The following is a 16,612-nucleotide window of genomic DNA, read 5'->3' on the forward strand; positions in this document are numbered from 1 at the left end:
TCATGGGGAGGAAATACAAATATTTATATTTGATTGAATTAATATATTATATTCATAAAGTCAAATGGAAAGGAAAATGCCTATGTTTGAACAATTTACACTAAAACATATTTGGAAACAATATGAAAAAGAAAAAACTTACAATATGCAAATTTACAATATGCATAGCAACTGATATGTACAGACATTATACATATTAGTTGTTTTTTTTCTTTCTTTCTCTTTAAACCCCTAACATATTCTTGTTTGTACAATATGCTTGGCTCTCAATAATAAATAAATAAACAAATTTATTTGATGCCTGATATCTTAAATCTATAACAACGATGACCATAGGTCTTTATGTTTTGTCAGTGTACCGTCCCATACAGACAACAATTTTGTTTCCTAAAGCGTTTGAAAACGAAGCATTGTATAGCCTAAATTTATAGAACAATGAGATACAGGCCTGGTTTCACAGACAGGGCTTAGATTAAGCCAGGATTAGAACATAGTTTAGTTCATTAAGGGCATAGCTTTAATAAACGTGCCTTTAGACCAAATCATTAGGCCTACTAGTGTGTATCTTGAGGCAATATGCCATTGCAAGCTGCTTTCAGTTAAAAAAAATGCATTTTAGCCTGGGACTAGTTTAAGCCTTGTCTGTGAAACCGGGGTTCAGTGTTTTAACAGCTGTTGGTTTAGCAGAGCCACAGCAGCTCAGTGGATTGACTGTCACGGACTCTGACTGCCGCTAGAGAGCAGCCTACCTCCACTAGAAACCTGAAATGGTAAAATATCCTGAACTCCAGCTCATAGGGATGTGAACCGTCCCTTCCTGTTTTACTGGCGATCAGAGAGAAACATTGACGCCGTGATAGAGACACGCAAGCTTCGAGAATGTCTGGAACCGCTCGCTCCGTCCAAGACCAGGATTTTTGTTTGCCTACGTGAAACCGGCAACCAGCAATGTCGCCTTATAACGCATATATGACACTTGACGAGTTATAGTCTACAAATATATTTTGTATCGCGCTGCTGCAACCCTTGCTCCTTCTTCTGTCAATGATTGTCCTACCCACATAAGCCTACTCATGGCGGAGACCAAAATTATATACCATATCGACGAAGAAGAAACCCCTTATTTAGTGAAACTGACGGTTTCTCCGGAAAAAGTCACGTTGGCGGATTTTAAAAATGTCCTTAATAACCGTCCGGTCAACAGTTATAAATTCTTTTTCAAATCTATGGATCAGGATTTCGGGTAAGTAGGTGGAATTATGATTTGCTCATATTGTTGTGTGTGTTCGTAGCCTTTTCAACAACCACGATCACACCCATCATCGACACGGGATTATGGCAGCCACATGCCTTATAGACGCTGTCAAACCTCGAAAGCATTTAGAACGTTTGGGTTTTCGTTGTGACGTTGTTACATTGTTGCTGCTGGCACCTGCTTTGAACCCGTGTTCTAAAGTGCGCGTTCCTGCGCGGGTGCGTGTGCTCGACTCAGAAGTCAGAACCCACCACCACTGTGGCAAGCCGCTATAGCATTTATGTGCCCTTCTGGTGAAGTAGGAAATATCGTAATTTCGAGTTTCGATCACAGGATGACAAAGTGAAGTTGTATTTACAAGTGGAAAACTCTGAATTACACGATGCACGAGCTGCTGAGTTGAAACATGGCAGGAATATTGATCAACAATATAAATAATATGATGTATGAAATCTATGGATCTTATGGATCAGTGAGCAGAAAGCAAGTCTTTAGTGAATGGTGTAAAGTTAATCACCCAACCTTCACATGTTTCTTTATGTACAAAAAACAGTTGTGATACTATGAAAGAAATTAAAATCATTCATTTTGACTGAGGTGTAGTTATTTGGCTTTACTGTTCACAATATAATTCTTTGTGCACTTGAAGGCAGCATCCTTACTACAGCCTTTTCATTGTTAAAAGTACCTTATTACTAGTTAGTAATCCAATGTTCGTATCCGGCCGCCTATTGCCAAACTGTTCTACTATTTATTTTCAATAATGAAGAAAATATTCGAAAAGTTGCACTAAAGTGTCTAACTTGTGTTTAATAATAAAGTGTTTATTGGTTAGGGTTAGGTGTTGGGAGGGCTTTATTGATCCAATAAAGCGGCATCCATTTAATAATTTGAATAAATATAATAATTTACACTCTGTTATTATTGCATACGTTTAATGTACAACAACACTGAGGTGCAAATAGTATCTGGCACTATTTATAAGTATAAATAGCATCTAAGTAGTAACTACTATTTACACTTATTGCAAAGAAAATACTGCTATTTTTACATAGTGTAAATATAATCTAGTTGCTATTTACATAAGATGACTAGTAGCAAAAAGACCTATTCATATTTGAATGTCACAGTACTTGTATCTAGTTATTAGTGAAATTGAAAAATATACCAGTCACTATTTGAATACTTACCAGTGATTTTAAAATAAGTACTAGTAACATAATAAATACTAGTTAGTTTTAATGAATAAATGTTAAATGGCTTGCCACAGCACCACACATGCACTGCAACAGAGCTAATTTTGTCAACTCCAGTCGCATGCTTGGAGTTGCCCACATGGTGCAAATATATCATGGTGTTTTCCTAATACAGTGTCTTGTGATGTAACTCCTTTTGACAGTGACTTGTGCTCTGGTTTCTCTCGAGTTTGAATCTTTTGAAGTTAAGGCCTGGCCATCAGAGGCATCGTCATAGAAAATCTGAACATGACATGACAAAGTCAGTCTGATCTTTTAAAGGTGACAGCTCCTTTTATGACTAAAACAAACACACTCATATCACCCAGAGGGGAGAATTACGTTAATTAAAATGACTGCCATGTTAGACAGGTGTGTGTGTTCATACACTGACCAGTGTTGACCAGATCAAAGGAAGACATCAAACATAATCCTGAAATCCACTGAACATCTCACAGGTCCTAATTTGTTCAGACTGCAAACTCATTAGTATAGCAGAATTTCAGTCAATTTCTGTCACTTCAAAATCACCACTTATAGACTTGAGGTTAATTGAGGGGAAGTGAGAGACTGCAGTGAACCCGCGGCTGCAAGGCAAAACTGTCACTTTCTAATTTGTCAGTGTCACCCAACATGTATATGGATTAGTTGCCTAAATGGCAAACAGGCTGCATATAAAACGAGCAGATGTCATTTCAGCTTTCTATTATTCTGTAATTGCTAAACATTGTTCATTTTGAAACCGAGTCAGATTTGAGAAATTCATATTCGTTTACAATATAGGTCAACTAGTGTTTTGAGTTTCATTTGAGTTATATTCTAACATTATTGAAGATGTAGTACAATTAAATAAGTTTATTCTAACAGAACTTATTATTTAACAGAAACAGTCTGTGATACATGTTACATGCTATTAAATGTAATTATAATAGCAATAGAAATACAAGTGCATAATTACAAGCAATTCATTTCTCAGTAGATACAAACACAATAAAATCTGGGTGACATTTGAGGTTTTTTTTTTAATTATGGTTGCTGCTGGGATCTATATAGTATATTTTTATTTTATGTTGCCATGTTTATGTTGTCTTCTAGCTGAATATGTTGAGTTACTTGATGACTTACTTTTAAATGATTTTTCTTAAGTCAGTTGAACTGAATAAAGGCCCGTTCACACCATGAAAAATAACTATTACGATAACTATATTAGCGTCCACCACACCAATACATGATAAAGTTCTATTTATTATAAGTAATGCCTGTTGCTTTAAATGCTCGAGGTCTTTAAAATCAGGTGAATTCTGATTTTCCAATGTTTTTATTGTTCATCAGCTGGAAAAATCAGAAAAAACTGTGGTTCCAACAATATTTTGTTATCATTAAGGCTAGTGTAAAACATCGCAACGATCTTAATGCACATTTTTGTGTTTATTTTAAATGATTCATTGCTGCCCAAAAAAGGTTTGTTTTTATAACTCCTTCTGAAATGACTGGAGAGGCATAATGTTAACCAGTAGCCAAACAGCTGTGTATCATTATTTTAGCAAACATTTGGTTTGGTTTCATTCAATAACATCTACTTATCACGATCCAATCATCTATTTATCACGATCCAAGTTCCGCCCTACATTTTTCTTCTCCCTGAATATCCTGTTTTGTTTAAAAGTACATCACATTATGAAAGTAAAAAGGTTTGCGAATGGTATTCCCTGTTTATTTTAAAGAGTGTTCAGTTGTAGTATCTGCTTAATATGTAATGTCGTGCATGGATAAATAGATGGATTTGATCTAGGCTTCGCATGTCATGTTATAAGGCGTATCTCCAGATTCTGGATCCCTTATTTAGGTTCAGATGACTGTCTCATTTGATCTTAAAAGACAGACAAACAGGCACAGATGTTTAGTGATGTGTCTTGGATGGAGATGCTCCGGTCCAGTAGAGAATGTGGTTATTTGTCACAATTTGAATTGAAGGCCTCTTTAATCCTACATAGCTGAGGCTATTGATCTTCCACCTTCATCAGATGCTTTTAAATTCTCTTATTCACCACAACGCATGATGTTGGTGTTCTAGCATGACCTTCCAAAAAACTAGCTTTTCCTGTTAACATAGGATAGTTTACTAACAGTGTTGCTTTCCTGTCACACCTAGCACTGAGCGCTCAGTTGGCCCTGGTGACTATGAAGCATATTGCGAGAACAAACGACGCTTGACCTTCAAAACCTGACTGCTAGTTCTCCTTAGCTACTTTATGTTAAAATGTGGAGCAGAAAACTTTAAAAAACAAATTAGAACAGTTTTCACTCAGAAATTTATAGGAAATTTCACAAATAATTACAGCAAGTAACTTGAAATTAAACATGAAATTTCAAGGTAAAACTTGAATTTTCTTGTAAAACCTATTCCAAACATTTTTGTCAGTGCAAATATAGATACTTTGAGTTTCAGCATGCCGACCACAAACTTGGATCTGGACACATTTCAGAACCATAAATGCATCCCAGCGGGAGTTGATTTATTTTGTGTGCAGCTAAACGCGGCAAACATTATTTTTAGACAGCCTTGCATTGTTCATTCTTCAACCATTCACAAAGCAGGAAGAAATGCAACCAGTACAAGTCTTGTGAGATCTCAAAATGCACAAAAGATGGTCTTAGGCCTCTGTAATGTGGGCTAGTGAACATTTACATTCACAGATCAGCGATGAGATGAACCTAAGAACTCTGGGATGGTGTAGAGACACACCCCTTATTATCACATCATAACTAGCCCAACAGCGTCCAACATAAACATCGATAATCCCACTATTACTGCCATAGATCCCCACTGTGTGTGTCCTCCGTAATAATAAACAACATTCTGCTGCTTCTGATAATAACTTCTGATATTATCCACCACCGTCTGTTAAAGGAGAACTCCGGTCAATTTTAACATTGAGCTCATTTTTTTGTAAATTTGTAGTGCTGTCAGTACAGAGAACAACGACAAAAATCGGTGTTGCCTACACCGTGTTATCCTCTTTTTAAAATATGCACCCTGTTGACTTAAATGGGGCAAGTTTTAAACCTGCTTTTAGCCTCTTAACATCCTTGATGTGTCATTACAAGTGCCCAGCCATGTTGAGTGATTCCTTCAGAGTCAACACGCGGTGAATCTGACTGCAGTAGATGTGCAAGATATGAATAAAAATTATGTTATTTCAGCCAGCGCTCATACCTGTATTTACATCCTGTTTTCGGTCGAAATCCAAAGTAGTCGATTGTCGAGTTCGGGCGCATGATACTAAACGAGGATAACACGGTGTAGGCAACACCGATTTTTGTCGTTGTTCTCTGTATTGACAGCACTCCAAATTTACAAAAAAAATGAGCTCAATGTTAAAATTGACTGGAGTTCTCCTTTAATACCCCTGTAAACCTTTGCTCAAAGCTTTGAGGGCAGACCCCCTAAACACCATCTCTCTGAGGGCCGATTTGTGCCATTTACCTCTGCTGCACTGCTGCTGCTGCGTGTGATTGTTGGATAACATAATCTTAAATGAATCTGATGTGTGTAACAAGATATCAGTGGAGCGTATGAATGAAGACTGGGAATAATGCTCCAGATGGATTTCCTTCGCTTTTAAGTACCCTTAGTACACGTTGCATACAAAGCTCTTGTGTTTTAACTAATGGTTACCTGGTAATGGATTCTTTGGTGTCAGGCCAGGTTGATGTATTATTTATCAGACCCCCATTGACTTGGGCATTGATTTGGGCATTGACATTGATTTCAGTTGTGTTTAATTTTTAAATGTTTAATTTTTAAATATTTGTCGCATTTGAAAAAAAAAGTTTTTACATTTGTAAAATAGAACCTTTTTTTCCATATATCGTGCAGCCCTAAATTGGACCTTAAATTGTACCTTTTTGAGAAGATTTTGTTTCTTTTACTAATTTTTTTTTTTTTTTTACTTTATTTTTACTATTATAGTATTTAATATATTTTTTTACATGTTCAGTTTTCTTTTTAATTGAAGTTTTAGTAATTTGATGTGCTTTTGTCATTTTTATTAGTTTTTGTTTTTCTAATATTTCTGCTTGTTTAATATTTTCTTTACTACATACACCTTAGTAACTACAAAGCAATGCTCTGGCAACCACAACACAATTTCAGTTGTGTTTAATTTTTAAAGCGCTGCTGTCGCGTGTGTTGTGCGGAAGGATGTGTTTGGCGTTTGCCTGGAAGTGATATATCACTCTGTACTTAACAGCTTGTAGGTGAATAATCTCATGGTCTCATTCACTGAATGATTGTCGGGCATTAATCAGACTGGGATGGCTCTCGTCTCAGCCCTGATAATTTGTTATAGGATCGCACTGATCTGGGCCACAGTCCCACAACACAGGAAATCCCTGAAGTAGATAAATGATATCATGACATTGACCATGTGGTTGCTAGTCAGAAAAGCCCTAGATTTCTGAATGAGGGCATGTGCATGCATGGTCATATATTGATTTTCGTCTGCTAGATCTCACTGGGATGATGTCATCAATGGTGTTTGCATCTCTTTTACTCTTTTTAGTAAGGCTAATTGGGCTATGAAACATGAATTGTGCTAGGGCTGCACAATATATAGTTTTAGCATTGATATCGCCATGTGCGCATCCACGATAGTCACATTCAAGGGCATTATTTTTGGCTTGAACATTGGGGGGGTTTGAAGTGTGAACCGTTAAGTGGGGTCTCTCTCGGGGCATGCTTCCTCATGAAATTTATGTGTTTGCTTGTTTGTTTGTTTATATAGTTATTTTTGCAAAATGGTCTTTTGTGGTATCATCCACACATGCATTGATAACATAACTGCAATAAAGTAATAGCCTAGCCCTAGTTAACAATGTCTTGTTTACATAGGATATGATGTATTTGTGCTTAAATGGACACATACGCACAAAAATTGTGTCAAAATGCCTGTCTCGTCTCGGCGAGTATCGGGAGCATGTCTATGTTCCCACAGCCCTATGTTCCCACAAATGGCCTACCCCTGACCCCACCCCTAAACCTACCCGTAACTGGGGTTTTGACAAATCGTAAAAAAAAAAAAATTCTTACAAATGTGGGAATATAGGGCTGTGGGAACATAGGGCTGACCCCCGAGTATCTTCGTAAACACAGTTGCTTATGTGAACTTAAACAATTGAGAAAGAAAATGGATGCAGATCTTTATATTGGATCTGTACATTAGGTCTTAATGTGACAGCAGCCTAATATTCCTGCTGCTGTAATGTTAATCAAACAACAGTATACAAAGAGGAAATCACTTTTGTAGCTTTAACAAATATTAATTATATTTAATTAATACAGTGAAGACTGTAGTGGTACTATGTTTGTTTATGTTTATTATTCAGTTTCTGAACCTGAATACTGTTAGACTTACCTGAAAAACATAAAGAACTGTTTATTACATTTATATCTTTGTTCTATTGTATTTATCTATATTTCTGATTTGTTTATTATTTTCTATGCAGATTCACTGTCCTACAAAATCACCCCAATCATTCTAGAATGATTAATTCTTTCTTTCCAAATAGTGCTATTCAAGTCATCAGGTGAATTTTTTTATATCGCAATATTTGTCGCATTTGTAAAAAAAAAAAAAAATTCTATATTTGTAAAATATAACCTTTTTTTCCCTATATCGTGCAGCCCTAAATTGTACCTTAAATTGTACCTTTTTGAGGAGAGTTTGTTTCTTTTACTATTTTCTTTTCTTTTCTTTTTATTCTTACTATTATAATATTTAATATATTTTTATATGCTCAATTCTCTAGTTTTAGTAGTTTGATATGCTTTTGTCATTTTTATTAGTTTTTGTTTTTCTGATATTTCTGCTTGTTTAATATTTTCTTTACTACATACACCTTAGTAACTACTAAGCAATGCTCTGGCAACCATTTAGCATACTAGCATGAGCTAGAACTACTCACATTTCCTTCAGATAATGCAAATCTTGTATTAGTTTTATTCTGATTCTTAATATTTAATTGCTTGCTTAAAGGGGTAGTTCACCCCCAAATTAATATGTAGTCATCATTTAATCAGCCTCATGTTTTTCCAAACCTGTATGACATTCTTCTGTGCACCGATTAAAAAATGTTTTCCATAAAATTGATTGCAGTGGGGTCCATCCCAAACAACATTGGCTTTTCATTGCATGGACAAAAAAAGCAATATCTTTTGTGTAAAAGAAGTAAGTCATACAGGTTTGGAACAACATGAGGGTGAGCAAATAATGACTGATTTTTAATGTTTGAGAGAACTGTCCTTATAAGAAACTTTGTTAGATAGCTTCAAAAAATGTTATGTGTTAAGACAATATTATTACCGGTACTCCAAAGAACAGCTTTATACTCCAGTGTGTAACCAAAGGCGTTACCTTCCCTCACAAGTTTGGACAGACCACACTTCCTTATGGCCACCCCCACGGTCCTCGCTGTATGTTGCTGTATATTGTAAAGACCTCTTGAGAGGACACAAACACTTCCTACCCATGACTAGAGTTACACCCCAGTTTCCTGTGCTGGGCTCAGGACGCTCGGACAGGCTGTAGAAACTCTCCTTGTTTTGTAACTTCTTCCACAAGACCATGTTATCATCATCCTTCAGTCCCATTCAACTCATCTCCTCAGTCTCACAGCCGTGTGGGTCATGTGACCTGGAAGTTCTGGAGAAGCAGAGAGGAAGACGTTATAATTACGACAGACTTCTGGAATTTCTCAAGTCACAGCGCTCTGTCAACACATTTTAGGACTGCACAATGTTGATATTTTTGTTATGGTTGAAATATAATTACTGATATTACATCTAGGCTACATTTATTTGTTTAGCAGAGGTTGAAATATAATTACTGATATTACATCTAGGCTACATTTATACGTTTAGCAGATGCTTTAATACATTGGGGATTTGAAGGAATGCTGCACTTCCGTGATGTGGTACAAAGTTCTAAAATTGTTAGAAATCATTAGAAAATGACAAGCTGCTATGGATGTAGCAGTGGCAAAAAAGAGCAAAGATGCTATATTGGGATGTTTAGGCATGACATCAGTAGGCAAACACGGAGGGTGAATTTGTTCCCTCAGGAACATCGAATGGGATTTTAGAGTGGCTGTGTTCGATTTATGATTAAAATAAGGTCTGTGGTTAATGTTACTCTGCAGACACTTTCCCGTTTTGTTCTACAACATAATTTACACAGTCATACCTCACAGTCATGCTTGACATTTGAAACATTTCTCAGATGTTTGTCTCAAAAGTCCCTATGAGAAATAGAAACAAATGAAACAATTGTTGGCATATTTGTTGTTTGGTATTTGAAGAATTTGATGAGAAATGTTTGAGTTCCTGTAGAAATGTGACTTTTGATTGCAGAAGCGGAGCTTTGAGATCTTACTGAAAATCTTTGAGATCTTACCCAGAACCAAATGATTTTCATTATGGTGCTCACACCATATAGGATTTTTGAACAAATCTCTTGAATGAATGATTCATTTATATATCAAATACATTTTAACGGTCACTTGTTGCCTACTGGCATAACAATGTAATTGATACAATCTTTAACATTTGCTCTCTCTGGCTCAGCTGTAGCGTGAAAGTGCGGTATGATTGTAATTTCAAATGTTTAATAGATATAGCAAGAATCATCATTGTCATTCATAAAAAAGATGACGTGTGTGTTTGAATTGAGATTGCTCAAAAGTAACCTGGGTTCAGGCCTACTTCCACGACCCATGACTATTATGATCCTGCCCTTTTTAGTAAATCAAAAGTATACAGCATGGCCAGTGTAGTCTGATTCTTGAACATATTACTCTTTTGAACCAGTTCTTTTTTTAGTGAACCAAACAAATGGAGCACAACCAATTGTCTGACTCCTGAACAAAAGAATCTTTTGAACCAGCTTTTTTTAGTAAATCAAAAACACAGCGTTGCCTTGCGTAGTCCGTTTCATGAGCTAATGACTTTAATGAGTCGGCTCTCTTTAGTGAATCAGTGACACTTGTGAATCAGTCAGAGCAGTTGGTGAACTCGCAATGTAAGACTCACTTAATGAACCGCAAGTGACTATGTGTTGTACTTGTTGGCTTGTGAGAAATCAGTGTAATTTTAGATATTCATATGTGAATGTTTGATTTGTTATATCTTCTGTTGAAATTTGAATGATCTCATGGTCGTTTTACCAATACGGTCAAAGATATGTTGTGCGTCCCTAGTAATCCTGCTTTGTCAGACTGCGAATCAAGCCTTCCCTTTAGTGGTTTTGTCAGTCTCATTTGTGGGTTTGTGTGTATGTACTAGTCCTGCACACAGTGACAAGAGACCAGCAGGTGTGTGACTGCTGAACCTCGACTGGAAGGGTTAAAGGGTAACTGTGTGGTATTTATGTAGGGAATTTACAGCCTAGGATGGACACTCTGCTAACACACTCACTCACTCTATTAATAACCTCTTGTGCCCTGACACCTTTCACACATATAAATGTGCCCACACTTGAATATATATACAGTATATACCCTCAATACTCATAAAAGCACACACATTTAGAAAAATATTAGATGTGCATGTATACTAAGCCACTCTCTCGGTCCAGCAACAGCAGTTTTAGTAGGTAATCTGAAATGTGCATGAGGTACTAATGAGGCCCGTTAAAACGGAGTAGTTTTCAATAGAGTAGTCGGTCAACAGGGGCGTTCAGCATTCTCATCATGAGCAGCCAGCAGTTGAGAGCTAAGTGGAAAATTCCGCTGTTTGAGCGTGACATGCTTTCAGTATGCCTCAGCTTTTGCAAATAGACGTGAACTGATGTGCAATCCTGGGTGCTGGTCTCACAGAGTCCCTAACAGTTTGTGTTCTTTCCTGCAGAGTCGTCAAAGAAGAAATCTCTGATGATAACGCCAAGCTGCCCTGCTTCAACGGCAGAGTGGTGTCCTGGGTAAGTGAGACGAATGGTCCCCTCCTCTCTGTCTTGGATAGATTGTGACATTGCAAAATATAAATATATCAACCCTGCTGAACCCCCCCCCCCCCCCCCCCCAGGCCTAAGCTGGTTTTAGTGGAGTTCTTTTTAGTGGTAATCCGATTCCTGTACAAATACTCATACTCTTATGAACTGGCAGTTTTTAGTGAACATACAAAAACATACAACCCAATTAGTGTAGTTAGATTCCCAAACAAGTTACTCCTATTTACAGACTCTATTTGGTTAGTCAAAAACATACTGGACAACTTGTATGATTAGATTCCCAAACAGCTCACATATAAATATTCATCAACTCACACATCAGTTATGATAAATGGAAGGATAAATGGAGGTTCATTCTCGTGTTACGCAGCACGTTATTAAGAATAAAAGACTATATTAAATCTGTTCATCATATAAAAGGATCGTGTCTCTTCAGAAAATTTCATATTCAATTCATATGGATTAGTTTTACGATCTCTTTATGAACTTTTTTAAGCGCCAAAATTTTAGTTTTAGTTAATTTTAGACAGAAAGCTCTCAGATTGCATCAAAAAGATCATTTGTGTTCCGAAGATGAATGAAAATCTTACGGGTTTGGAGCGACATGTGTGTGAATAATTAATGACAGAATTTTCATTTTTGGGTGAACCATCCATTTAAACCAAAAGCATGACCTGTGTAGTCTGATTAGTTAATGAATCCTATGAATTGGCTCTTCACCGAATCAAAAACATTCAGCATGGCCGGTGTAATTAGATTCACAAAGAAAATATTTTTTTTCCTGAACTAAAAAGATCCTGAACTAATGAATCTTATGAACTGGTTTGTTTTAGTGAACCAAACAAAACACTGTGACCAGTGTATTCTGATTCTTGAACAAATTACTCTTATGAACTGGCTCTTTTTAGTGAATCAAAAACATATAGTACAACCAGTATAGTTATATTTCCAAACAAATCACACTTATAAACCATCTCTTTTTAGTCAAGCAAATAAATACAGCGTGGCCAGTGTAGTCTGATTCCTGAATGAATGGTTCTTATGAGTGGCTCTTTTTACTGAATCAAAAACATACAGATACATTTCTGCTGGCCAAACTGGGAAACCAGATATAGGATAAGGACAACAATACAGGATTGTTTGAATATTTACCTTTAATAGTGATGGCAAAACCGAGGAATAATAATTAATCTGATGATCGGCACTAAAACACACATCTACACTATTATAAGCAGCTGTTATACCTGTGTCTTGGTTAAAGTTGGTGTGAGGTGCAAAATACAGGTTAGTGGACTCCAGCGAGCCTCCAGCTGCAGAGAGTTGCACAGACATGCTGAGATGCATGACATTGAGCTGTGCAGCACTAAAATATGTGCTTCATCGCCTGCTGAGTGTCCAAACACGGAGACCTTCAGTGTACTATATCACGATCACTGCTTTAATTACCATAGTGTACTGGACTTCTGACATTCTCTAAAGTTTTATCATTGTTTTTTGTAGAGAATATAAACAATAGAGTGTGTTTTTTATGAGTAGCCTTAGGTATCCACATCTATCCTCCATTATTTGGATCATGAAAGCACTGTACTACATTTTAAGACCCCTTTTTGATTAAATGAAGAGGAGTCGGAGTCGGACCACTCATAAGCTGTTTTCGAAATCGCCCACATACCCTCATTCACTATTCCCTAAATCAATCCACTAATATAGTCCACTTGAAGGAGTGAATGAAAACCAGTGAGGGAATTCGGACACTGAGTGCAGCGGAAGGGCTGCCGCGTTTGCATAGTTTGTGCTTGTAGTTTAATAATCATTTTAAACGTAGCAAACTGGCAGCTCCAGTAGTAAAGAAAACATTAATCTTGAACTCTATCATGGAAACTATGTACAACCCTTAATTTAACAATGTAATAATCGATTTACAAGGAATTTACACCTGTATGATATTACGCTGTACCCACATTGGACCAGTGGTTTGGAAAATGGATGGATGATTCAGCTGCAGGCGCTATCTTCTGGTCAGATGTGGGTATTCATTCAGCGCGACCCTCACTGTGCATTATGGGTACTCTCCAACCTGAAAAATAGTGTTTTTGTGTGTGATTTAAGCAAAGACTGCATGACTTATGATACCATTGTGGTAATTTTTTATTGCTGATTTGAAATATGTTGAAATAGCTGCCAGGACCTTTACCAGGAAGCCTGCCAAGTGAACTGACTTGCCTTTTTTCACACTCCTGTCTGCTCAAACAAATGCACTCTCTTCTCTTCCTTCTGCTGGTCTACTTATTTATTCAGGGCTAGTAGTTAGTCTAGAGAGTTTCTTCCTGAAGCCTTTGTGATTAATTGTGTGTGTGTGTGTGTGTGTTTGGCTGTAGTTGGTGTTGGCTGAAGGCACACACTCAGATGGGGGATCTCAGTGCACAGAGAGCCACAAAGAGCTACCACCACCCTTGGAGCGAACTGGAGGGATTGGAGATTCCAGACCCCCCTCTTTTCAGTGAGTTATGCCATGCAAATCATTTATCTGACAAATCATCATTTATTACTCACTTTTCAGGCCCATAGTACACCAGGTCTGATAAGAACACATCCCATTATAACTGTGAAACATGGGTTTGTGACAAATGGATGTATGACAAATAATGATGATGAAATCTAGTATAAATCTAGTTCAAAGGGTCAAGTTCTTCATGTCAGCTTCATACTTAAAATAAATAAATAAATAAATATATAATTTTCAGCAACAAAAAAAGGTTGCTGAAAATACAAAAACAAAACTGCCTGGATGATTAGGATGCATTACATTGATCAAAATTCTATTCATCAAAGAATTAATAATGAATCACTGTTTCCACAAAAATATTAAGCAGCACACTTGTTTTTGAGCACATTTCTGAAGGATCATGTGATACTGAAGACTGGAGTAAAGATGCTGAAGATTCAGTTTTGCAATCACAGAAATAAATTACATTTTAAAATATATTCAAATATAAAATAGTAATAATATTTCACAATATTACAGTTTTTAATGTATTTTTGATCAAATAAATGCAGTCTTGGTGAGGGTAAAAGACCTCTTTCAAAAACATTAAAGGGGTGGTATAATGCCCTTTTCATGTAAAATAAGTCTTTGATGTCCCCAGAGTGTGTATGTGAAGTTGTAGCTCAAAATACCCCACAGATATTTTTATATAGCATGTTAAAATTGTCACTTTTTGAGGGAAAGCAAAAACGCACCGTTTTTGAGTCTTTCCCTTTAAATGCAAATGAGCTGATGCTCCCGGCACAGAGGGCGGAGCTTCAACAGCTTGTGTGTCCTTTTACCTCACACAGACATGCACTGAAAATTAAAATAACTTTTAGCCTTTTATGTTCAAACCGGAGTCAGACAATGATGGAGAGACTCAAGAAGTGACAACATGTAGAAGCAACAGGACGTTTCTGTATGGTTAGTTGATGAATTTATGTAGCTTATGTGTAGTTATCTTCTAGTCATTAATTAGCATATTCTGTCATGATAATCTATAAATCGCATTCCCGGGGGGGTTATGTAAATTTTAGGGTTAGTGATGTCACTTCTTGTTGACGTTCAAAGTATTGTCAAATAAAACAGAGGCTAGCTTGACCCTCCCTCCTCCTCATCCCGTCCCCTCCCCCTCCCTTCCGTGCTTCCTGAAACAGTCATGAACCATTTAGAAAAACCAAACTGGATTTACCCACCTGTCCAGCAAAAACAGAGCCACCTGATTGTCGGATTGGAAGCCCTTCTCCCGGCAGAGTTCTCGCCACCTTTTGAACGCTTTTCTAATGTAAATTCGGGACTTTGCACGTTCCTTCTCCTTTTCTTTGTTATTTGTTCATCGGAACGTCGTCTCTTTGGTCGTGTGTTGGCCATATCAAAATTCTCAAGAATATACATTTTAACGTTAGTCGTTGTCTGGGACATCTCTCCTCTAGCTAACTTCCCTCTTCATGCTTCTCTCTCCTCCACTCCCCACACCCCCTTCGTGTGCACGTGCACTAACCCCCACCCCCCAAATCATTCTTGTCGGTTATTGGCTGGAACACTGTTTGTTATGTTTCGTGGTCCAGGCTGGGCCAGTTTGTTTTGCTTGCTGTTTGTGGACCCTGGGCTATCTACAGAGACCGCGTTGTTTTACAGTGTGTTTAGGGGACAGGCAGCTAGCGGATGGTGAGGAGATGTTTTTTCCCGTATGTGACAAAAAATGTTTTGGCCTAAAAAACGCGTGACATCACTTAGAGCACCTTATCTCCCTTTGCTTTGAACTTTAAGCGTTGTAACTTTGCAGATGTTGTTTATGCTCAAACAGCAACATTACACAGGAGGTACCCCTTGAGAGGTAACTTTTGGCCCTCTAGCTGTTAAAAAACAAAACTGCATGCATTTTGAGGAAGAACATTGTTTTGGTTGTGCTTCGGCTCAGTGTGACTGTGCTGTCATGCAGCCATACTGAAAATCTTCAGTAGGAATACACGTACCATTACACCCCTAGTGTCTGGACAGTTACATAGAACATAGAAGTGTATACAAGTCATTGTATGATTTGCATATACGCATTATATATGCATATGTATTGGGTTTTTGAATAACCAGACAAATACATCTGCAAACGTAGGCATGAACACACACACAGACACACACATTCTTGTACATCTATGTGGGGACATGTATTGATACAATGCAATCTTTAGCTCCTTACTCTAACCCTACCCATTTCAACTAAGTGCCAAACCCAAACCCTACCCTAAACATACCCTTAACTTCATTATAACTTTATCCCTAAAACCAAATATTGACCCTCAAACAGGCCTTTAAATGGCTCTCAGAAAGTGAGGGCCAGCCAAAATGTCCTCACGTTACTCGCTTTGTCCTCACAAAGATAGTTGTGAAACACACAACACACACACAAAAACACACACACACACTCTTGACAAGCATTACAAAACCACTGATTTGATTTGTTCTGAGTTCCTGACCACAGTCACAGCAGTAGCTGATGTCTGTTATCCAGCTGGATGGAAAATATCATTCTTATCCTTCCGGGAGCCACATGTGTGAATCCCAGCGCCTGTCTCTTAAGCTGTATTCTAAT

General features: G+C 37.3%; 1 protein-coding gene across 10 annotated transcripts in view; it reads left to right on the forward strand.

Annotated features, from left to right (window-relative positions):
* The first annotated feature begins 782 nt into the window (after nucleotides 1–782).
* The window catches only part of dvl1a (dishevelled segment polarity protein 1a), a 35,827-nt gene continuing 19,997 nt past the window's right edge, over nucleotides 783–16,612 (forward strand). For 8 of the 10 annotated variants that reach the window (XM_079849889.1, XM_079849898.1, XM_079849894.1 and 5 more), the window contains exons 1-3: nucleotides 820–1,243; nucleotides 11,396–11,465; nucleotides 13,874–13,995. In XM_079849889.1, the coding sequence (XP_079706015.1) occupies nucleotides 1,074–1,243; nucleotides 11,396–11,465; nucleotides 13,874–13,995 (362 nt within the window). In that variant the 5' untranslated portion in view covers nucleotides 820–1,073. Of the gene's footprint in view, nucleotides 1,244–11,395; nucleotides 11,466–13,873; nucleotides 13,996–16,612 lie in introns of all 10 variants that reach the window. The other 2 variants (XM_079849897.1, XM_079849895.1) reach the window with 2 other exon arrangements.

The sequence above is a fragment of the Squalius cephalus genome (assembly GCF_949319135.1).
Source record: "Squalius cephalus genome assembly, chromosome: 18".
NCBI classification, from domain to species: domain Eukaryota; kingdom Metazoa; phylum Chordata; class Actinopteri; order Cypriniformes; family Leuciscidae; genus Squalius; species Squalius cephalus.